Source organism: Ictidomys tridecemlineatus, chromosome 15, assembly GCF_052094955.1.
Source record: "Ictidomys tridecemlineatus isolate mIctTri1 chromosome 15, mIctTri1.hap1, whole genome shotgun sequence".
NCBI lineage: Eukaryota > Metazoa > Chordata > Mammalia > Rodentia > Sciuridae > Ictidomys > Ictidomys tridecemlineatus.
In genome coordinates this window covers 29,448,055-29,471,922 of record NC_135491.1, presented here as the reverse complement: position 1 = coordinate 29,471,922, position 23,868 = coordinate 29,448,055, and the positions used below count along the sequence as shown (strand labels likewise).

Below are 23,868 nucleotides of genomic sequence, written 5' to 3'. Positions count from 1 at the left end.
CTTGGCTGAAATGACTCCTGACCCCGACTCACCCTCACCCCACACATGCCCACCAGCAGAGGCACACCACAGTCGTCCAACCTTTGCTCGTCAGCAGTGGGTAGAGGTTTGGCCTGTCATTCTACTAAGGCTAAACACTTAAATAAGAGAGACCAGAAAACAAGGGACAATCTGGCAAAGAACAAATTCCTTTAGTTTGAAGACAATCTGGGAGATAATGTGGAACCAAAGAGAGAGGCAGAAGATTTAGGAAGACAACCTTTTTTTTTTTTTTTTTCTTTTGGTACTGGGGATTGAACCCAGGGGTGTTTTAACACTGAGCCACAGCCTCAGGCCCTTTTTACTTTGAGAGAGAGAGTCTCGCCAAGCTGCTTTGGGCCTCACTAAGGTGCTGAAGCTAGCCTCAAGCTTGCAATTCCCCGCCTCTGCCTCCCAAGTAACTAGGATCATAGGTGTACCCCACAGTGCCCTGCGATAACTGGGTTATTTCTGAAGCATTACAAAATAATTGGTCTGTCTCATCTGAGATTCTCTCCTGCATGCAAATTTCATTTAGGCAAAAGTTTGTTTTTTTTTTTTTTTCCTCTCTTCTGATGTTCTAATGAGAATCAACGGGAAAATTGACTAACTTTTATTGAAGTTCACTTTGCTACAGTACTTTTCTGTAAAGCTAAGGATACCTGTTGAAAGAAAATTGCTGTATTAGTCCATGTTTTGGAGCATCAATCTGACTTACTGGAAGTAAATCGGAAACAAAATTTTTCCTTCTGACTTTTCTTTTGTGAGGAATTTCTTCCATTTCAACGTCTTCAATCAAATCATCACCATTAACGTTCTTTAACGTTTCCTCTGTCTCTGCCGCAGTCTTTAATCTCTGAGTTTCAGCCTCCTTCATCCGAATAACTATTTCGCCAGCATCCATTTCCAAGACTTCGGATAAGATCTTTAGTATGGCATTTATGATCTCTGCCTGACTCTTAGACGGAATGACGTCCTTCAGATTCCAGATTGTGCCTGTGAAAAAAGGAGCACAAGGACACGAGCCTCGTCTGTGAGTCTTACGGGGACTCGGGTTCCACAGGCTGGTTCTCCAGGCTCAGGCGTCATTTTGAAATGTCTGGACCCCAGTCCCTTTGTTCAGCTTTTACTAACTGTCAAAAGGTCCCGCACAGAGGCGGCACCTTTGTTAGGACCCTTGACCTTCACTTCCTGCCTCGGCACACAGGCCTTTCTCTAATTCAGACCTATCAGCAGGCCCAGAGAAGGCCTACCAGGTTTCTGGTGAAATGAAAACCCGAGTTGCCTTGTTTTCTTTCATCTTAACCCACGTTGCTCTCCTGAGCAACTTTTTATATTCCAAGAGTGGAACAGAATGCACCAAAACTCCAAGTTCCTGGCATTTTGCTTATCAAAACAGAACAGGAGCTGCCATTAAGTAGTTAGATGAATGTCTTTGAAAAATGACTGCAATAGAACATTGAGGCAAAAGAACTGCAAGTTTGAGGCCAGCCTTAGTAACTTAGCAAGACCCTGTCTTATTTTTTTTTTTTTTTCTTTTTGGTGCTACTGGGGATTGAACCCAGGTGCTTTACCACTGAGCCACATCCCTAATCCTTTATATTTTTTATTTTGAGACAGGGTCTCCCTAAGTTGCTTAGGGCCTCAATAAGTTGCTGAGGCTGGCCTTGAACTTGTTATCTTCCTGCCTCGGACTCCTCAGTTGCTGAGATTATATGCGTTTGCCACCATGCCTGGGTAAGATGGTAAATTTTATGTTATATACATTTTACCGCAGTTCAAAACAAACAAAAAAAAAAAACAGACACAGCTGGATGTGGTGGTGCACTCCCAGCGACTCAGGAGGCCGAGGCAAGACAACAGCAGAGGCCAACCTGCATACCCTAGCAAGACCCTGTCTCAAAATAAAAAATAAACAGAGTTTGGGATGTAGTTAATTCCCAGAACTGGGAGAAAAAAAATGTAAAAACCCACCAAAAAACCTCTAAGATAAAATGACCTCTGCAAAACCAAAGGGCAAAAGGAAACACATACAGACGTTGTATGCAATACATTAATACTCAACAGAGCCTCGGAGCGGTTCTTACTGCTGTATTCAGAGATACTGGGATGAAAAGGAGGGGCAGGAAGAACTCAGGGAAAAGTAAGTGGCTGTGTCTTGGATACCTGGAGTCAATCTCTCTCTCTCTCTCTTTTTTATATTTATCTTTTAGTTTTAGGTGGACACAATATCTTTATTTTTATGTGGTGCTGAGGATTAAACCCAGTGTCCCCCGCATGCCAGGTGAGCGTGCTACCACTTGAGCCACATCTCTAGCCCCTGGAGTCAATCTCTTAAAGCATCGGTGCATAATTAAGAGGAGGTGCTGATAGAACATGTCTTTATCAGACAACAGCAGTTTGTCACAATCAAAACAAATCTCTTCTAACAGACTTCATAACTATGGGCAGTAACTACGTGAATTAAGGGTCTTCACTTAAATATATAATTTCAGGACAGATGTAAGCACAGAAAACCCTAATGCGGTGAAATGAAAGAAAGACTGAACTTTGGGTCCCACCTCTATTAAAAGTTACCAAGAAAACCCACACTGTCTCATTTGGCTAAATGTTACCTGCTACCAATGTCTTTAATAAAATGTATTCCATGGAACTGACAGGACAGAGCATTGCCGATTCTAGCACCTGCAACACTGTAGCACTGAAAGATTTCAGGAGCTCTGGGTTATCTTCAGTCACTGTCTGCAAACAGTGTGCTAGAAGACAAAAAATGCGATACTTAGAAACAAGTGAATTATGACTCGGATAATTTAAACCAGTACAACTCATCAAAAGTGTGCATCTTTAAAGCTTCTGTAGACATATGTAGCTTTGTAGGATACATACACTTTACCTCAAGAATGGGAAATGCAAATGAAGCCTTCCAAACTCTCCCTGTAGTACACAATCTTTTTTTCCCTAATTCTTTATAGATGTATACTTTAATTAAATAAAATTTAAAAGGCTCTTAAATGTAGCAAATTTCTAATAATTATAAATGTTTTTAATGGTTTAACCTCAATTCATATACTTATCATGGATCAGTAGCACACAGCTTATGGACCAAATGCCAGTCTATGGATCAAATTCTTACAGCTGTGTTTTTGAAACAAACCCTAAATTTTGGGAAACTCTGGCTTCCTTTCAATTCATCATGATCTTAAAAGCTAGAATGCTTTCTAATGAAATGATAGTTCTTTGAGGAAAAAAAATCATTTTTCATAAAAATATGAGCAAATTGAGAGATGGGTAAAACATTAATTGCTGTGTATTTCATTTAGCACTTCTTCCCTTACATTAAAACAAAACAATGGATTACAACTTGCATATTACAAAACATTATTGTTATCATAATACAAGTTCAAAAGAAGCTATATTAATATACAGGATAGGATCTTATAAATTTACTTTATTACATCTAAGCCTTGTTTAGCTTTTAAAACAAAAGTAAAGACATTTTTAAAAAATAATCACGACTTTAGTTAAATACAGAAAGAAAACAGTCTAATAAAATACAAAGTAACTTTACTCCAACACATTCAAAAAAGCCCACTAGAGGAAAAAGAATAAACAAACAAAATAAACAAACAAAAATTCTACAAGTACAGATAGTTTTTCTTTTAAAACTTAAAAATTCATTTTCTTAAAATTCTCTTATAATAAAAACCATCCTAAGATTAAATTACCTACAGTTTTCCTAAACAGTTTAACTGTTTTTTGAAATCCTCATTTTACTTATAAAACTACCCCAAAGGGCTGAGGATATAGCTCAGTTGGTAGAGTAGCTTGCATGTAAAAGGCCTGGGTCTCAGCACCACAAAATAAATAAATAAATAAATAATAAACAAACAAACAAAAAATTACTCCTACCAGATTCCATTTTGAAAAGTTCATTTTAAAATTTTTTCCAAAAGTATTTATACTCTTTCCCCCTTTTTCTCTTCTCTTAGAGCCAGGCATGATGGCGCATGCCTGTAATCCCAGTGATTTAGGAGGCTGAGACAGGAGGACTGCAAGTTCAAGGCTAGCCTCCACAACTTAGCAAAGCCCTAAGCAACTTAGTGAGACCCTGTGTTAAAAACTAAAAAAGGGGGCTGGGGATGTGGCTCAAGCGGTAACGTGCTCGCCTGGCATGCGTGGGGTGCTGGGTTCAATCCTCAGCACCGCATAAAAATAAAAAAATAAAGATGTTGTGTCCACCGAAAACTGAAAAATAAATAAAAAATAAAAAAAAAAAAAACCACAAAACAAAAAAAACCTAAAAAAGGCCAGGTTCGGTGGAGCATGCCTGTAATCCCAGCAACTCAGGAGGCTAAGACAGGAAGATTGCAGGTTCAAAGCCACTCTCAGCAATAGCGAAGCCTTAAGCAACTTAGTGAGACCTTGTCTCTAAATAAAATTAAAAATAGGGCTGGGGATGTGGCTCAGTAGTTGAGTGCCCCTGAGTGTAATCACCAGTTTAAACAAAACAAAACAAAACAAAAAACTAAAAAAGGGCTAGGGATATAACTCAGTGGTAAAGCACCTCTGGGTTCAATTTCCAGTATGTGTGTGTGTGCATGCGTGCGTATGTATATTTATGTATGTGTGGGGTGTGTGTGTGTGTGCGCGCGTGTGTATTATCCATTAGAGCCAAGAGAAGCAGAGAGCTTTTCTCCTTGCCAGGAGAAAGGCAGAGTTAAATAAAAGGACAGCTGGATACCTGCAAAGCTCTTCATCAGCTCTCAGCCAGAATTCTGTAGAACTGCCCACCCTGCTGAGCCAAGGGTCCCTCACGGCTCCAGTCCAACATACAGAAGGTGGGGGACCAAGGCAGTTGAAATTGTTGGACTTCGCACTCCTGCCCCATAAAGGGGCAGGCCTGAGTGAAAGTTCAATCATTCTATTCCTCTCTCAAAAAGCAAAACAAAAACAAAAAGAACAAAACAAAACAGCACACGCTATCAGTTTTCTGCCCGGAGTGCGAGACAGTGCTACAAGACATTTAAGTAAGTTTAGACTCCAATTAACTTTGGATCAAAGGCCTGGAAGTTGTGGGTTACTGTTTTTCATAACTGGAGATAAAACTTCAAAATTTAATAAAGGCATCTAAGCAATAACAGTCTAGAAACCACATATGCTCGTATAATTATCTTCCTCCCTTTCACAGCAAAAAGCAGAATTAAATGAGTAAGTAAAGAATTAATCACAGATTTAAAAAGATTCAGAGCAGAATTCCCCGGCCACACGTTCATATGCAATGAGACCCAAACTGCTCCTGCAGAATAAGTATGCTGCTTCTGAGTGCAAATTTTTGAATAAGGTTACACATGTATTTAATAAATGTCACCTTTTCTTCACTTACCTACTGAAATAGCCAGGTCAACATTGGTGGAAAACCTACTTAAATACTTTAATACAATCTCCAAACACCCTTCTTTGTTGAATATAGATACTGCTCTACTACTGCATTCACTAAATTGAAGGGGGGAAAAAAAGTTTTACTATTCACATTTTAACATTAGGAAATCAACCACAAAAACCCCCACACAGAAAAACAGAACCAAAGAGCTGGCATCAAAACCCCCCACTTGATAGATGAAGTAACATTCACATTCACATTCACATTCGCTGCCCATGAAAACTAGTTGTCTAATTTACTTCCATCATGGGTGGACTTCAGTCCATCTCTTTACCATGGAAGTTCCCTTACAGCAGTTTAGACTGGAGGAGATTTAGAAATCATTTAATGCAACTCTCCATTTTACAGATGAGAAAACCCAGGGTCTAAAAGGTAAAGGGATCTATCTGGAGATCACACATCTCATTAGTGGCAGTGATGGCCCAGTTTTCCTGGGTCCAGCCTGCTGCTATTCTTTCCACGCCAGCACAATAAAAAAAGCTCACATAAGGACGAAAGGTTTCTTTTCATAGAGAAAGCACAGATTTAAGAGAAATTTATATTTTATCCATCACAATTATAATCTCATCAAGTGGAATATGCAATCTGCAACAGAGATAATTACTCTAATAAATAATTACATTTGAAATTATACTGCCTTTTAATAAAAGAATCAGAGAGCTATCATTGTTACTAATGAGCATACACACTAAATACAGGGTAAACAGAGCTGATTATAATAATCTTACCCATGTTTCTTCCGTACATACCACATACACACAGGACATGCTGATGGGGCCGACAGAGCTGACTGCATTATTACATTAAAGCTGTTCTCCAAGAACAATATTTTCTGTCTGTCTATTTACCTTCCTCCCTCTAATTATTGTGGCACTGAAGTTAAGCCAGGAAAACAAGGCATACATGAGTAAAGATAATGTGAAACAGAATCTATGAAACAAAAGTATTAACTCGAAGGTAATTATTTATGAGAGTAAGTATCTCTATTGCAAAAATGATAAAGATAGGGCTCATAGGTGTTTGAGAAAGAGAAATCACGTTAGACTATATTCAGGCTATTTTTCTAAGTAATTAAAAAAAAAAAAAACTTTCCATATCAATGATTTACAGGGGTTGGAGGTATACCTCCCTGGTACAGGGCACGCTTAGCATGCTCCAGACCCTGGGTTCAGTACCCAGCATCAATCAACCAATGAATTATTTGGTGCACAGAAAATAGCCCCCATCAGTTTGCTCCAGTGCCATTTCCTTTTATCCTATCTCCCAGTATTTCTGTTGGGAAATATTTCTCGTGGCAGGTTTAGGATAAAATCACAGGCCAAGTTCAGACTGCTACATAGACAGCTTTACAGGATTCAATTTAATGTATTCTAAGAAACACCTGTGCCTTTCTGAAATAAGGAACTATGACAGAAACCTGCTATAAATATGGTCATAAAAAAGGGGAGAAAAAGCAAATCAGTTTGTTTCTAGCCACTTTCATTCTAGCAGCAGGTATGCTCTACCCCAAGGGCACTAAAATCACGGAATGGAAAGTGTCTTCTTCCCACTGGGGCCAAAGGACTCTTCTTGTGTATGTACTTCACACTCAAATGATCACTGCCAGGAAAGAGGAGTCAGGCACCAAAGCTTGTGGCCTTCCTCTCATTCCTGACACCAAAGCAGGTAGGCACTGGGGTGACAGTGTGAAGGCAACTGCGGCCTGGGACAGGAAGGAAGGAGCTGAGGCGGAGAGAGGAACATCAGGTGCTAATGGCGATGATTCCTCTTATTTTAGTCAGTAGCGATAACTGGGGGGATGAGATATAAAATGAGAAAAGGTGCACAGAAGCTATGAGGAAGAGGAGGGCAGGATGGCTGATCTCACGTCACCCGATACGTCATGGATGCACTGGCCTAACCCCGGGGAGCGGCACAGAGCAGCCTGGCAGCAAGAACAGCACATTGAAAAGCACCTTACCATATATTCCACAGCACGTTCACAGCCTCATTGGCTATGTTCTCAATAGAATTTTTGCTCTGATCTTTTTTCTCCTGTGGAGACATCTCATTTGAGTCCAGTCCAGCACTACACTGCAACCAAATATCATGATTAGCGCCCTGGTTCAAAAGAATAATTAAACAAATAGTGAAGAAACACAAAAAACAAAACATTGGAAACGACAGTGGTTAACAAGCCTATCCATTCTCAGAAGCACTACCACTCCCACAACCTTGCATCCCTTTGGCAAGAAATATGGACAGAGGGCTGCGGCGGAAGCTCATTGGTAGAGTGCCCGCCTCACGCATGTGAGGCATTGGGTTTGATCCTCAGCACCACATAAAAATAAATAAAGATATTGTGTCCAACTACAATATATATATAAAGAATACGGACAAGAAAGGTTCTTAAATCATTGGCAAACTAGATAGAAAACATTCACATTTTAAAATGCAAGAATAAAACCAAGATAAAGTATTGTAGCTTATGTGAAAAAACAGTAAGAAAGGCAAAGAAATGTTAAGAGCTAGCATCTGTATAGCACCTCTTGAGGCACCATTCTAAGCACCTGACATATACCAATTAAGCCATTTAATCCCCACAGCGAACCTTGGAGGTGGGTGACTAGCATGCCTAACCTCATCAGATGGCTAGGAAACTGAGGCGCTGGGAGGCTGCTGAAGGTGCAGCTTAGCATGTGGTGAGGCCGGTCCAGAGCCAGCATGCTCTACCACTCTGCAACCGCAGCCCATAACAAGAACTTCTCAATCTAGGTCTCCGCTATCATTCCCATATTTGGATCAGATGATTCTTTGTTGTGAGAAGACTGCCCCCTGCGTTAAAGGAGGGTCAGCAACATCCCTGGCCTCTATTCACTATATGCCAGCAGCAACCCTTACCCCTCCCCTCCAAACTGTGACAATCTGAATGTCTTCAGATGTTGTCAGATGTTCCCTGTGGAGCAAAATCACCCCCAGTCAAGCATCATTGCTCTAATAGAAATAATACTGATGCCTGGCATCAAAACAAAATCTTGGGCTGGGGCTGCAGCTCAGTGGTAGAGCACTTGCAGAGCACGAGTCAGTCCCTGGGTTCAATTCTCAGCACCACATAAAAAATAAATAGAATAAAGGTATTATGCAAAAAAAAATCTTTAAAAAAATAAGGTTTAAAAAATATGTTTAAAAATAATGTTTTTTATCTAGTTTGCCATTTAGGTAGCCTTAAATGAAAGTTAACAGTTAATATAGAATAGTGGACTGGGGATGTAGCCCAGTGGTTATACACTTGTGTAGGAGGCACAAGGCCCTGGGTGAATGGGAGAGAGAGTGTGAGTGTGTGTGTTTGTGTGTGAGAAAGTGGGCGTTCCTTAACAACCAAACTGTACCATGTGATAAGAATGGTGTGATATTAAACATAAGAACTCAATACGATCTTCGTTAGTTCATAAAGTCTGTGTCCTGGCTCTGTCATCTATAAAATGAGGATAATAATACCTGCCTATTATGGCTTGGATATAAGGTATCCCCCCAAAACTCCAGTGTTAATCCAGGAATATTCAGAGGTAAAATGACTGAATTATGAATGTTATAAGCTAATCAGTCCATCCTAATTTGAATGGACTGAGTGGTCAACATGGCATGATGTTCTGGTCAAGAACAACGAAGCCCGCAGACTATAGACTGGACCTCTAAACTGAGAGCCAAAATGAACTCTTCCTCCTCTAAGTTGTTCTTGTCAGGTATTCTGGTTACAACAACAAAAAGCTGACTAATCCACGGCTGCAGCCTGGGGGTACAGTTCAGCAGAAGGGCACTTGCCTAGCATGCACTGGCCCTGGGTGTGATCCCAGCACTGCAAGAAAAAGAATCCTGTCTCACAGGATTGCTGTGAGGATTAAATTAACATGCACAACATAAAAACAATACCTGGTACATAAGATGCAATCAACACACTTTAACTATTTTCACTGTATAAAATTTAAAGTCTAAAAAGTGGATATAAGGTATCTGCGTAGTTTTAGGAAGGTCTTTTCCAACTATCATATAAATATAAGGAAACAGGGTCAAAATAAGAGAGATTGGGATCAATGATGAGAGTAGATCAAAATTTCTGTAGGATGTTTTAAGGAAAGACAAAGAACACCAAAATACTGAAAAAAAAAAAAAGTCCATCTTAGCTTGCCTTCAAAAAGCAACGGAAGCTTTTTGGAAGCTGCCATTCAGATACCTTAAAAACTGCATACCTCTTTTAGCAGTGCCACCAGAGGAGTCATGACGTCCTTAGTTACCATGTCATCGCAAATTTCAAAGCCTCCACAAGCACTGAGGTTTCTACATAAGAAGTTTAAAACATGTTTTACTTTCATATCACAAGGCACAAAATACTATTAGGCCCTCAAATTAATTTCTACCTTTAACCATATGTACATTTTACCAAAGGAAATCTTCATTATTTCTGTCATATGCTACAAAACCAATCCACAGAATTCCACCTGTTCTCGTCCTTACTCTACTAGATGTAAATCACTAGTTATTCTACTAGATATTCTACTAGATGACTTTATTATTTAGTAATTTAACTGAGGTAGCACACAGGTGCTTGGCTAAAGGAAAGGGAAAAGGAGGACTTTAGGAAAGTGAATAAATTACATCTTGTATGAAGGGACCATTTCTTGCAATCAAGACTGCAAGAGGGGTTGGGGGTATGGCTTAGTGGTAGAAGATTTGCCTGTCATGTAGGAAGCCCTGGGTATGATCCCCAGAACTGCCCAAATAAGACTACAAGGGCAAGAGCAGGTGAGGCTACTGGGAATTACACAGTCTGAAGCAGCCCTGGCTACATTTAATTTTAACTGAGAAAACACTGCTTGCCTTCTGAATGCACAGCTTTGTACCAGCTCTAAAAACATAGAAATAAAGTCAGAAGATGCCCTTAAAATATTCCAGGTGCTCCCGGTTTGTATTAGGAGGAATGGTAGGGCTTTCCACATACCACTTTCTCCCCAGAGGTAGGATGTTCAACCACCCTCTATCAAGTGGGCAATTCCCACTCATCCCTTAATCTCACCTCAAACATCATTGGTTCAGGATTTTCTTCCCTGAACTACTAGTTATATCCTCTCAAAGAAAGCATCTTTTGCACTTCCTACTGATTGGAATTGCACACTTAATGTAATTGTTTGGTTAATGCTTGTCTACCTCAATAGATATTCATTAAGTAAAGAAATTATGTCGGCCTTCCTCATTACCCCATGCCCAGACCCTAGCCAGTGCCTGGCACATAATAGGCATGTGATACAAAATTGCTGTCAGTGATGGAAACATAAATAATACATATACACCGAAATGTAAGAACAACAAGTCATTACTTCTACTCTTGCCCCCCCTACAGTCCATTCTTTATACAGCCACCAAAGTAAAAAGACCATGTCACTCCCCTGCTTAGAGTAGGTCCTTTGGCTCCACAATACCCTCCACCTTATCCAGCTCTCCCACCAGGGCTCCTACAACTCCCCACTCCTACTCTACTGAGCCACACACTAACCCTTCTGCTGTTTAACCACATCAGTCAAGCCGTGTGCTGCCTCACTTCTCTGCTATTGCCGGTCCTCTCATGGGGAATGCTCTTCCCCCTATTTCCCCATGCCTGGCTCTCTCATTCTTCAGGTCTCAGTTCACAAACGTCCCTAGAAAGCACCCAATTTAAACTTCCCACCGGCAAATCATCATTCTCATGTCTTTCCAGAGCACTTCTATCTAATATCATCTATCATTTTACTAGTTTTCTCTCCCCATCAACGTAGCTCCTGCAAAGATAGGATCTTGGCTGTCATGCTCAACGCCCTGCCTGCACTTAGACCAATTCCTAGCACAAACTGGAAGAGGTCAGATAACTGAGTGACTCTCTGGAGGGTTCAAGGAGAGGAAGAAATGAGAGCCAGGTTTGAAGGCAAGGAGCCTGGCCAGGTGGCTGCTGCCAACCGACAGATGAAATGAGGGGGTCCTGGTGTCCTCTGAAGTCTAGATGAAGCGTAGGTTCACATCCCCAGACTCCTGCCACTGTGCGACCAGGAGCAGGTTTTTCGCCCTTCCAAGCGCCTGGGAATGAATCAAGGAGAGTGCGTGCCTGGCAAACATAAAGCGCTGGCTGACCGCTGTGAGCCCAGGCTCAGAGGACAGCAGCGGTGTGCACCACCCCGGACCCTCTCCCGGCTCACCTCAGCGCGCCGGCCGCCGTCTCCCTAACAGCCAGGCTGGGGTCGAGCAGCAGCGGCCCGAGTCGGCGCACAGCATCTCGGCGAGCCAGACCCGGGAGCACCGGCTTCTGCTGCACCAGGCGGGCCAGCCCCGCGCAGGCGCACTCGCGAACCTCGGCGGTCGGGTGCTGGAGCTGCGGGACAGGAGCAAGGTGTCAGGGGACGCAGTGCGCACGCGCGCCCGGGGCTTGGCGCTGGAGCTCGGTCGGCCCCAGCCCAGTACCCGCTCCCCGGGTCTGGCGGTGTTCTCGCCTCACTCACCTTTTCCAGCAGCTCCGCCGCTGGCCCGTCGTCATCTTCCTCTCCGTTCTCTGCTGCTGCCGCCTCGGCCTGACAGTTGCCGGTAGGGGAGAACTGAGGTCGCTTGAAGCGTTTCGTCCGGCTCTTTCCCATGGCGACGCGCGCTGTGGGGATGGGCCGAGAAAGGAAGGCAACAGCAGACTGTGGGGGCTGCGGAGCTCGTGATAAGGCCTCGTCGCTGAGGGGTATTCGTGTTCTGCTTAGCTGGGCCGGGTGACGGCCCGAGCACACATGGAGAAGGAGCGCGCATGCGTGCGTCGCGTTGGCGGCGGGGAGGGGGCTGGCACGGGGATTGCGCAGGCGTGTAAGAGGGTGTGGGCGGGGCCATCCCTGGCAGGAGGCGGAGTCCTGTGCTTTCTCCTGAGAATGACAGGGTCTCCGCCTCCATCCAATAAATGCATAGCTTTTAAGTGAACTCTGTAAGGAAGGAAAGTTCCGTCTCGCGGTAATCCTGTCCTCCAGGAGTTGACTGTCTACCAAGGGAAATAACATATTTCCAAAGCATATTTTAGAAAGTAATTCCAGAGATGCAGTTCCCATACAGAAATGCAGGCCTAGCAAAGATCTACTTTAAATATAAGGAAACTTTGGCGCTACCAATTTATATATTTTTTTTTGAGAGAGAATTTTTCATATCTATTTTTTAGTTCTCGGCGGACACAACATCTTTGTTGGTATGTGGTGCTGAGGATCGAACCCGGGTCGCACGCATGCCAGGCGAGCGCGCTACCGCTTGAGCCACATCCCCTGCCCACCAATTTATATTGATAGGATTTTTTCCCTAGATCTCTCTTATCTGGCCACAGGTTCTGTGTCTTCCTAGTCCAAGTTACTGTCTTCATTGTCTCTCCATTTCCATCCTGCCTACCCCCACAGAGCAGTTGTGTGACATTTTCAAAATATCTCTCTACTTTCTCTTTATTTTCACTCCCTTGCTTAAAAATCTTTCAATGGCCAAAGGCACCTCCACTGACTTTGTAGTCAGGGATAGGTCTTTCTTGTGTGTGTGTTGTTGTTGTTGTTGTTTTCTTTTTTGGTGCTGGGGATTGAACCCAGGGCCTTGTGCATGCAAGGGGAGCACTCTACCAACTGAGCTATATCCCCAGACCCAGGTTTCTCTTGAAACAGTTTATACCTTGTTCCTTTGTTACAAAGCACAGGTCAAGATTACAGTCGTGAAACACAGTTTCTTTGTGTAGCTGTACAGTTACCAGCTTAACACCATCCTGTGAGGACAAAATGAACAGTTTCCACACAACACTGTATTTCCAACACTAGCCCAGGGTCTGGCACAAAATTGGCATACAACTTCTTGAATGAATGGAGACTACATAGATCAGGAAATCTAGATGGAGTAAAATGATAAGAATTTTGAAGAGATAAAACCAAATTCCTGCTTTTCTCTGTGTGGATAAGCAAGAAAAAAAATTGTTCAGAAACCATAACTGGTGCCTAGTATGGTGGTGCACCACTGTAATCCCAGGTACTTGGAAGGCTGAGGCAGGAGGATGGCAAGTTCCAAGCCAGCTTGGGCAACTTAGCAAGACCCTGAAAATAAATAAATAAATAAAAGGGCTGCAATGTAGCTCAGTGGTAGAGTGCTCCTGGCTGGGTTCAATCAGGAAAGAAAGAAAGCTAAATACTACCCTTGACTTCTGTTTCTCCCCCTTACATGTTTGTAATGTGACCTGCTCTGCAGAACATGCTCTGCACCACTTCTTAAAAACCTGACAATCCCTTTTGTGGCTGCAGAATCCAGGTGGCCACAGCACCCTGCTATGTAGGGCCAACACCTCATCTCCAGCCAGAGAAGCCTCTTCCGCCTTCCCAAAACCATATTTGGACCATTCTTTTCCTCAGCCTGGGGAACTGGAGAGCTCAGCAAACTTCCACTGCTCCCTCTGACATGGATCATTTCCACTTTCCTGGTATACAGTCTCAGATCTATTTACAACTGTAGGGACTTGTTGTGGGAGGGAAGGGAAACATAAAAAAAAAAAAAAAGAGAGATGGCCAGCCCATTGGACCTGGCCTGTTGTCCTCACCCTCCCTGCTGTTCCATTAGATATACCACACTTGGGCCCTCCATGTATTTCATGTCCTCTGCGACTCTCTTTTTTAGAGTTGTCCATGAATTGTCATCAAAGATGTGCATGAGGGGACTGGGGCTGTAGCTCAGTGGCAGAACACTTTCCTAGCACTTGTTAGGCACTGGGTTTGATCCTTTGCACCACATAAAAATAAACAATAAAATAAAGGCGTGTTGTCCATCTACAACTACATTTTTGTTGTTGTTTTTTTTTAAAGTATGTATGTAGGGGCTGGGAGGCAGCATGCAACCGGGATGCCTGAGTGCTGCCCTCACTAGCCTGGGAGCTCCTGGGAGGAAGGCCATGATAGCATTTGTATTAGCAGTACAGCTCAATGAAAGTCCCTGGGGCGTCTACTCCTGCTGTATGGTTACTGCCCTCTGTCTCAGCTGGCCCTATACAAAATGACCAGGCAGTCATCAGCAAGGAATGTCATTGCTGTCAGTCCTCTGCAAGATGATGGACTCTGGTTATTCCAGATCTGCCACCAATGAGCTGTAATGACCAAGGGAAGCTTTCTCTATTCAGAAAGACTTTGAGGGGTCTCAAAATATCAAAGGGCTGGGAACCATTTTGATCATTTTTGGGGAGAAAAAAGGAAATTATTTTTGGAAAGAAAATAGCATGTTGACGGCCTCCTGAGCATGTGGGACAGACACTATTGTTGCTGACCTCCCATCTGGGCCTCAATTTGCCATGGCAGGTATGATGATAATGGGATTACTGATAGCTAGCCCAAGAAAGTCCACTGCAAAGGGACCTGATGCCCACTAAATGTCACATCGTTCATTCATTCATTTAATAAATATCTACTACTGTATGCTTCCTATGTGTCAGGCACAATACTGGGTGCTAGGGATAAGGAGATAATTAAGACCCAGTCTCTGATGTTAACACAGCTACTATACAAGTAAACTGTTAAGGAAGATTATCCCAAGCTTAGAAGTGAGGAAAAAAGGGCTGGGGATGTGGCTCAAGCGGTTGCGCGCTCGCCTGGCATGTGTGAGGCCCGGGTTCGATCCTCAGCACCACATACCAACAAAGATGTTGTGTCCGCCGAGAACTAAAAAATAAAGATTAAAAAAAATTCTCTCTCTCACTCTCTCTTAAAAAAAAAAATGACCATTTAAAAAAAAAAAAAAGAAGAAGTGAGGAAAAAAGATGATTGCATATTTTTTAAATGGGCCCAGGGTTTGACAGACCTGTTGAAGGATTCTGCAGGGCACTACTATCCAGCAGAAATTTCTACAGTGAGGAAATCGTTCTCCACCCTGTCGAGTACAGTGGCCACAAGCCACATGTGGTTATCAAGCACTGGAAATGTGGCTGGTGCAACTGAGGAGCTCCATTTTCAATTTTAATTCATTTTAATTTTTAAACAGCTCTTTTACTTTCCATGGTGGCTCCAGATTAGTAAAGCAAAGCTTCAGAGCAGTGGGTCTGAACCAGGGGAAATTTTGCTCTCCAGAGGAGAGATGGCCGTGTTTGGGGATGCTTTGGTTGTCACAACTGTGGAGGGGCCACTGGCATCTAACAGGTAGAGGCAGGCATGGTTGACATGGTGGGCTGGGAGGGACATCCTGTGCATTCTAGCATATTCAACAGCACACTAGATACCAGGAACAACCCCCAGTTGTGATTAGCCAAACACGTCTTCAGTGATGGCCATATGTCCCTTGAGAGGCAAAATCACCTTTGGCTGAGAATTGCTACTCCAGAGTAAAATATGAAACTGAGAGAAATCCTGAATAAGTCCGTTAATTTCACTTCTTTTAGTTTGAATTTCACACTCACTAATTTTGGAGGTCATGTATTACTAATTTTGCATGAGCCTTGCCATCCATGGCACCTCTGACGTGTGGATCATGATGGTAATGGTCACCTGGTTAACTTTTCATGAACTTGAAGGCTGATGTGGTGAAACCACTGACTCTTCACTTGGGCCTGTGTAAGTGTTCGGTGGATTACCTCTTTGATGTCAGGAGGCTGAAAATTCCACCCTCAGATCATGGTGATGCTGCCATTTTCTGACCATGTGCCCTAGGAGGAGCTGTGAAGACTGATTATGCATTCACAGACCACTGGTTACTTCACTTCCAATCACCTTTCCCCCTCCTAAAACCACTTAGCTTCTTTATCTTATGAATCTCAGGGAGGAGGCTTTGAGAGTTGGTCTCTGATCTTCAAGCTTGGCCACCTTAATAATAAACTGGCTCCCGCTACTTTGGAGTTTCTGTTGAGTTCTTAGCAATTTAGCAAGGCTCTAAGCAACTTAGTGAGACCCTGACTTAAAATAAAAAATAAAGAAGACTGGGGATGTAGCTCAGTGGTAAAGTACCTGTGGGTTCAAACCCTAGTACCAAACGAACGATACATTGTTTTGGTGATTGGTGTCTTACACGGTGGGCAAAAGGGACCTTGTTTGTTTACATATGAAGAGAAAAACTTAAGAAAGTATATATACCAAAATGTCACCTGTGTTTGCTTTTGAGTGGAATTTAAGGAGATTTCTTTTCTTTCTTTCTGAATCTTTTATTTGGCACTGGGGAATTGAACCCAGGAGCACTTTATTACACATACCCAGTCCTTTTTATTTTTTGTTTTGAGACAGGGAATATATCTTTGTCCTTGCAATCTATTACTTGTTTTTGTGATTGTTTGGACCAAGAGGACATTGTAAAAGAGAATACCTGGGATGGTCATGTTGCATCTGCTTGAATGGATTTATTTCTAGTTCAAATTGCCCCAAATCCTAACTCTCCCAACAGGCATTAGTTTCTTTTTCTTTTCTTTCTTTCTTTTTTATTTTTGTTTTGGAGTGCTGAGGAAACACTTTAAGCTGATCTGCATCCTCACCAATGCTGGTATTGTCGGCTTTCCTCACTCTAGCCCATCTTAGCTGGTGTGTAGCAACTGGAATTCTCAACACATTGATGGATGATAGGGATGTAAAATGGCACAATTGTTTTAGGAAACAGTTTGGCAGTTTCTCATAAAGCTAATATGCAGGTTGAGGATGTGGTTCGGTGGTAGAGCACTTGCCTAGCCTACGAGAGGCCCGGGGTTCCATTCCTAGTACCAAAAAAATAAAAGCTACATATACTTAGCCTAAGACCCAGCAATTCCACTCCAAGATAATCCCAAGAAAGGTGAATGTATCCACACAGATTTGTACAAGACAATTCACAGAAGCTTTATTAATAATAGCCCCAAACTGAAAATAGCCCACATGCCCATCAATAGGTAAATAAGTAAATTTTTAAAATAAATAGGAACAAGTTACTAACATATGTATTTACATAGATAAAAATCTCGAAAACATGTTGAGAAAAAGAAGACCAAAAAGATTATGGTATTATATAATTATACTATAATTTCATTTACATGGAGCTCTAGAAAAGACTAATGTAATCTATAGAGTCAGAAGCAGGGCAGAAGTTGCCTGGGACCAGGGGTTGGGGACAGAACTTGACAAAAGAGTCTTTCAAGGTAACAGAAATGTTCTGTATCTTGCTTATGGTGATTGTTACATGGGCACTACATTTATTAAAATTCATCAAACTGTACAATTACGCTGGGTACATTTTATTATATATAAATTAACCTAAATAAAGTTGATTGTTTTGTGTGTATTTTGTGCTGGGATTGAACCCAGAGCTTGCACATAGTAGGCTAGTGCTCTACCTGGGAGTTACACCCCAGCCCCAAAGCTGATTAAAGAAAAGCTCACAGAATCTATCCCTTCTTTGACTGGTTCTCCAGATTCATGGATAATCATAAAGGTCTCCCCTCTCCCTCTTGAGAGTAGGCATCCCTCACTGCATACACACTGCTCTAAGAGCTTTGACAATCCCCTGCAACCTTAATGTCCCCTTCAGATGTGAGGGGACTGAGGTTCAGAGTTAAGTGACTTTCCTAAGAGTACATGATTTGTCAATGACAAAGGCAGAATTTACCTACACAGTTACACTTTGTAGTTTGTGTACAGTTTCTCCCTTTTAAAAATATATCTCATTTTTGCTTATTTCAACATGAATCTTATTTTGTTTGTGTGGGTTGTTTATTGTTTGTTTTTTGAGACAGGGTGTCTTTGCGATGCCCAGGCTGGTGCCCAATTCCTGAGCATGAGCAGTCTTCTTGCCTTGGCCTCCTAAAGAGCTGGAATTATGGGTGCACGCCACTACACCTAGGGGTTCTTGATTAGATTGTCAATGTTTTAATTAGGAGGTTAATATAAGTATTTCTCACTTTTGAACTAAGAAGTCCATCAAACCACACTCGTTTCCTGCACAATTCTTCATTTTCCTGATTTTTTTTAAAGAGAGAGAGAGAGAGAGAGAGAGAGAGAGAGAGAGAGAGAAATTTTTTTTTAATATTTCTTTTTTAGTTTTTGGCAGACATAACATCTTTGTATGTGGTGCTGAGGATCAAACCCGGGCCGCACGCATGCCAGGCGAGCGCACTACCGCTTGAGCCACATCCCCAGCCTTTCCTGATGTTAATAACTGATTTTTTTAATTATCCTGTTTTCCCATCAATGTCATTATTTTCCCCAAAGTCTAACATCTTTATCTATCAACAATATGTTCCATACTTTCAAACATATCTATTCCAAGGTTTTCCTGGTGGTCTCCCTCCTGAGTCTCTCTCTCTCTACCTCTCTCTCTCCCTCTCTCTCTCTCTCTCTCTCTCTCTCTCACACACACACACACACACACACACACACACACACACATTTCAACATGAACGGTCTATGCTGATGGACCTTTATTTATTTATTTATATGTGGTGCTGAGAATCAAACCCAGTGCCTCACACGTTAGTCAAGGGCTCTACCACTGAGCCACAATCCAGCCCCTGAGTCACTCTTATTGGACTGAGTGCTCTCCAGTTTTTTATTTTTTTGCTTTTTTTTCCAATTGGGACTGAACTCAGGGGCACTCCACCACTGAGCCACATCCCGTGGACTGGGTGCTATCTAAAGATGCTACGTGGCACTTGCCCTGGACTTTCGCTGTGGCTTCTGTGTCGGATTCCCCATTTCCTGTGTGGCTATTAGTACATGAAGAGGCAGTACTGAAGTTCACACTGGTTCACAGTGCTGGTTTGCTGTAGAGCCAGCCCTTGGCAGAAATCACTGGACATTACTTATTGGAAAAGTGTTCCTTGTGCACAAATGTCATCAGATATAGAGATTTCAAAAACCTAGCTCATAGGTTGTGTTTCCCCCAAACTATTACTATTTGAGTTTCCTTTATCTGGATCTTAATTCAAACAAATCAACAGGAAAAGAGGTATTTATGGTTGGGAGTATAACTCAGTGGTACAGCATGTACTTAGTATGTGCAAAGATCTGGTTTTGATCCTCAGTACAGACAGAGAAAGACAGATTTATGAGATAGTTGGGGAAGGTTGAGCTGAATATTTGAAGATATAAAATTATTGGGTTTGTTTTTGTGTGTGTGTGGTACAGTTATTGTGATTATGGTAAAAGAGTCTTTGTCTTTTGGAAATATTTCCTGAAATATTTTTAGATGAAATGATGTGTGGGATGTTTCAAATTAATCCTTTGTGGGACTGAGGGAATAAATAAGTAAAAATAGGGTGCATATAAGAAAGAAGACTTGCTATAATAGTTGGGGGGCCCATTATATTATCTTCTCTACTTTTACATGTGTTCAAAAATTTCCATAACACTTTGTGGTTTGCTTTTTAAAATGGTGTTCAGGGTAGAACAGGGGAAAAAAAGGTCTGATATTAATACATAATTTTAGGAAATTTAAAATTTAAAGATCAACTCCTAGCAAGGATATATTTCTCTTCTGATTTATTGACTAAACTTATAGATTTATTTTATTTTTCCTACTGTTATTTAAACTACAAACCTTTCAAGAACCCGCCCCCACATACACACACATACCAAGCCAGGTGCAGTGGCTCTTGCCTATAATCCCAGTTACTTGGGGAACTGAGACAGGAGGATCACAAGTTCAGGGCCAGCCTGCAAAACTTAGACCCTGTCTCAAAATAAAAAGGGCTGGGCTGGGGATGTGGCTCAAGCGGTAGCGCGCTTGCCTGGCATGTGTGTGGCCCGGGTTCGAGCCTCAGCATCACATACAAGCAAAGATGTTGTGTCCACCGAAAACTGAAAAATAAATATTAAAATTCTCTCTCTCTCTCTCAAAAATAAATAAATAAATAAAAAGGGCTGAGGATGTAGCTCAGTGGTAATGTGCCTGTCTAGCATATACAGGCCCTAGGTTAAATCCGCATCTACACAAAAAGAACCCCCAAAACTACATGAACAACATGATATAATAAAATTTTATGATGTAGTGTATTCATATACAAACATAATTTAAATACCAAAGTCAAGATTTATTCATTCATTCAACTGACAGTAATTGAGCATTTCCCACATGCCAGGTACTCCTGTGTGTTAAAGACACCGTGATAATCATGATTTCTGTTACTATAACAAAACACCTGAGCTAATACTTAAACAGAAGACAGGTTTATTTTAACACAGTTTTGTAGGTGTCAGTTGCTTTAGGACCTGTGGCGAGGCAGCACATCATGGCAAGGAGTGTGTAGCGGAACAAAATGCTACTCACCTCATGGCCAGGATGTGAAGGAGGGGTTGGGGTTCAGGTACCTGCATCAAGGGCATGCTTCTGATGACTGGGAAAACCCCCACTAGGCCGTGTATCTTAAAGGTTCTACCACCCCTCAGGCACCATGGGCTGAGATCATGCTTTCAATACAGGGGTCTTGGGGAACACTTCTTCAAACCACAGAAGATACATCAATGACAAGAACTTAGAATAGGGACTCAAAATAAAAATTTGTAATTTAAAAAATGGAAAATTATATTTCTTACATATACTACTTAATTTATCCCTGAAGATGATTCTGAAAGATAGCTACGAATAGACCTAAGTGAAGAAAGTAGGGTTTGGAGAGAGCAAGTCACTCGTCCAAGTGTTTGATGGAGGAAACCAGGACTGTAATCCAAATCAGTGCGCCAAGCTGGGGGGCTCCGCCACACGCATCCCTACACCCTCTTACCTGGTAGTCAGCTAGCGCTGGGCTGTCTGGAAGCAGCTTCCTAGTCTGCATACAGATCAGGGCTCCTCAAAGTGTGACCCTTGAGCCTCGTAGAGCAGAGGAAAGAGAATGGGAGAGGGGAGGGAGGGTGGAAGGGGACAGGGGGCATCGTGAACTGAAACCCAATTCCATGATGTATGAGTTTGTTGGGATGAACCCAACTCCTACACATAACTATAAGGCTCCAATAAAAATATTAAAATAAAAAGGTATGTTCCTTGGAACACTGCTTCTGTTGCAATACTCCAGCAATCAGGTGAACAGAAAGCTTTGCCTGATTAAACAGATTATTTAAAACATATTGGGTACCTTAGAATTTTGGAGTCCAGAAAGATTGGCTCAAGGATTAAACTCTCAGAAAAAAATAGTCCAAAGCCTTTCCATACAACTGGTCTGAGGAGGAAAGTGATGGCACCATCCCTGAACATCACCGAGTGCCCAGCAGCATGCCTGTGCCCCACATGCAAGGTGCTGGGGAAGTTTTCTGTTTGTCACCGGGAGGCTGGACTGACTGCTGGCATCTCCCAAACTTAGTGAGGCCACTCAAGAGGAGCTGGGCAGACAGAACCCATGTCCAACATCTGGATTCACCATGAATGATCACAAGTCTTCAATGAAACAGCAAGGAAACGGGCAGGCACACAGTGACAGGGCCCCCAGGAGGGTTTTAGAACGTGAGGGATCCCTAAGGGGAAGAGGTCATCACTTGGTGTGACCAGGAGGGTCACAGGTTGGAGGCCAGCCTTGGCAGCTTACCCAGACCCTGTCTCAAAAAATAAAAGGGTTAGGGGTGTAGCTCAGTGATAAAGCACTCCTGGGCTCAATCCCCAGTGCCACAAAACCAAACCAACCCCAAACTTAGTAACAAATATCCTCTTCTTTTTTTGCCTCTGACACAAACTTACACAGCAAACATCAGTTGTACCCGAAACATCCGTTTTAAAAATGTTTGTGCTCCATGATGAAGCAGACAAGGTGGATTTCCTGTTTTTAATGGGGGAGGAAAAGGAGAGGGAAGATAGAAAATGTTCTTACCCTTATAGAAGGATAAACAGAGTTTGGATTCTGAGGGCAAACAAGAAATTTCTGTTTCAACAGGACAAAGAGTGTTTAAACTCAGCTGACGAAGGCTGAGCCTTTGTCACAGAGGAATTTTAGTCTACAAAATGCCATCTAAGAGGCCAGTTCTAAGGGAGCAAAAACTCTCAAAAAGCAGCATTGCCAGGTAGTCACCAGCTTGATTGCTTTCAGTGAGGTTACCTGAACACCAAGATGCCACTTTAGTTTCTTCTTCATTAGAGGCCAAATATTCATTTAATCCACTATTCAGGAATCTGCTTAGTTCAAAACATAAGCAGAGCTTCCTGCCCAAGGATGCCACAGAGGAAGCATTGTTGAAGTCCCCCTTTGCGCTGCCATTAGGTCTGTCAAGTCTCCTCCAGAGCGGGAACAGCTGTGGAAGCTCTTCATTGGAGGGCTGAACTTTCAAACGACTGATCGGAGTCTGAGAAGCCATTCTGAGCAGTGGAGAAGACTCTGGGGCTACATGGTAATGAGAGGTCTGAACACTAAGTGCTCCTGGGGCTTTGGGTTTGTCACTCCTGCCACTGTGGAGGGGGTGGATGCAGTATGAACATCAGGCCTAACAGATGGAAGAGTGTGGAACCAAAGACTCTCAAAAACCAGGGACTACTTAACTGTGAAAACAGTCTTTGTTGGTGGCATTAAGATGGCACTGGAGAACATCACCTACAAAGCTTATTTTGAACAATTTGGGAAAATAGAAGTGATTAAAATCACGACAGACTGAGGCAGTGGAACATGGATGACCACACTGTTAGATTATTGTCACTCAAAAATATACTGTGGAGTCTGGGTCCCAACTAGGAAGTGAGGAGAGCCCTGCCAAGCAAGAGAGGGCTAGTGCTTTGTGTGGCCAAAAAGGTCAAAGTGGTTCTGAAAACTTTGGTGATGATCATAGAGACAGCTTTAGAGACAATGACAACTTCAGTGCTGGCTTTGATGTCAACCATGGTGGGCTGGATATGCTGGCAGTGGACAGAAGCAGTTTGGAGGTGGTGGACACTACAATGATTTTGGCAGTTTCAACAATCAACCTTAAACTGAAGTTAACTGGAGGGAGCAGCTCTGGTCCTTACGGTGGAAGAGGTCAATACTTGTCAAACTATGAAACCAAGGTGGCTCTGGTGGGCAGGTGCAGGAGCCAAGGAAGTCACAGGTTTTAATTACTGCCAGAAAACAAGCCTAGCAGGAGAGGGAAACCACAGCAGTGACAGTGAAGCTAGAGGTTAGAGCACATTTGTAAACTGAGCCAAGCACAGTGTGGCAGGGCCTAGCTGCTACAGAAAACTTTTTAGACAATGCTCACATTTGTTGGCAAAAAATCCCCAGGACTGTATTTGTGACTAACAGAATATTTTTAGTTTCTGTTCTGTGGAAAGTGTAAAGCATTCCATCAAGATTTTTAAAGCACATTTAAAAATGTTGGTTATCGCCATTAAAATGTTGCAAAGTTACAACAATTATTTTTAGCTTTTTTACTTTGATGATTTGGTATGACAACTAATCTTACAGAGAACGGACCCTCGGCCACACAGCTTTAAGTGTTTTACATGAATGAAGATTTCAATACTTGGCATTAGGGCTGGAGTTG

The 23,868-nt window shown here is 42.4% G+C and overlaps 1 protein-coding gene across 3 annotated transcripts in view; it reads right to left on the bottom strand.

Annotated features, from left to right (window-relative positions):
• Heatr3 (HEAT repeat containing 3) overlaps positions 1-12,274 on the bottom strand; it is a 32,927-nt gene extending 20,653 nt beyond the window's left edge. For 2 of the 3 annotated variants that reach the window (XM_078032270.1, XM_078032271.1), the window contains exons 1-7: positions 11,959-12,274; positions 11,659-11,831; positions 9,685-9,772; positions 7,419-7,558; positions 5,402-5,511; positions 2,634-2,774; positions 737-1,014 (exon numbers count right to left, since the gene is read on the bottom strand). In XM_078032270.1, coding sequence (XP_077888396.1) covers positions 737-1,014; positions 2,634-2,774; positions 5,402-5,511; positions 7,419-7,558; positions 9,685-9,772; positions 11,659-11,831; positions 11,959-12,090 — 1,062 coding nt within the window. In that variant the 5' untranslated portion in view covers positions 12,091-12,274. The remainder of the gene's footprint in view (positions 1-736; positions 1,015-2,633; positions 2,775-5,401; positions 5,512-7,418; positions 7,559-9,684; positions 9,773-11,658; positions 11,832-11,958) is intronic. The other variant, XM_005318163.5, reaches the window with a different exon arrangement.
• Between the last annotated feature and the right edge of the window lie 11,594 nt (positions 12,275-23,868).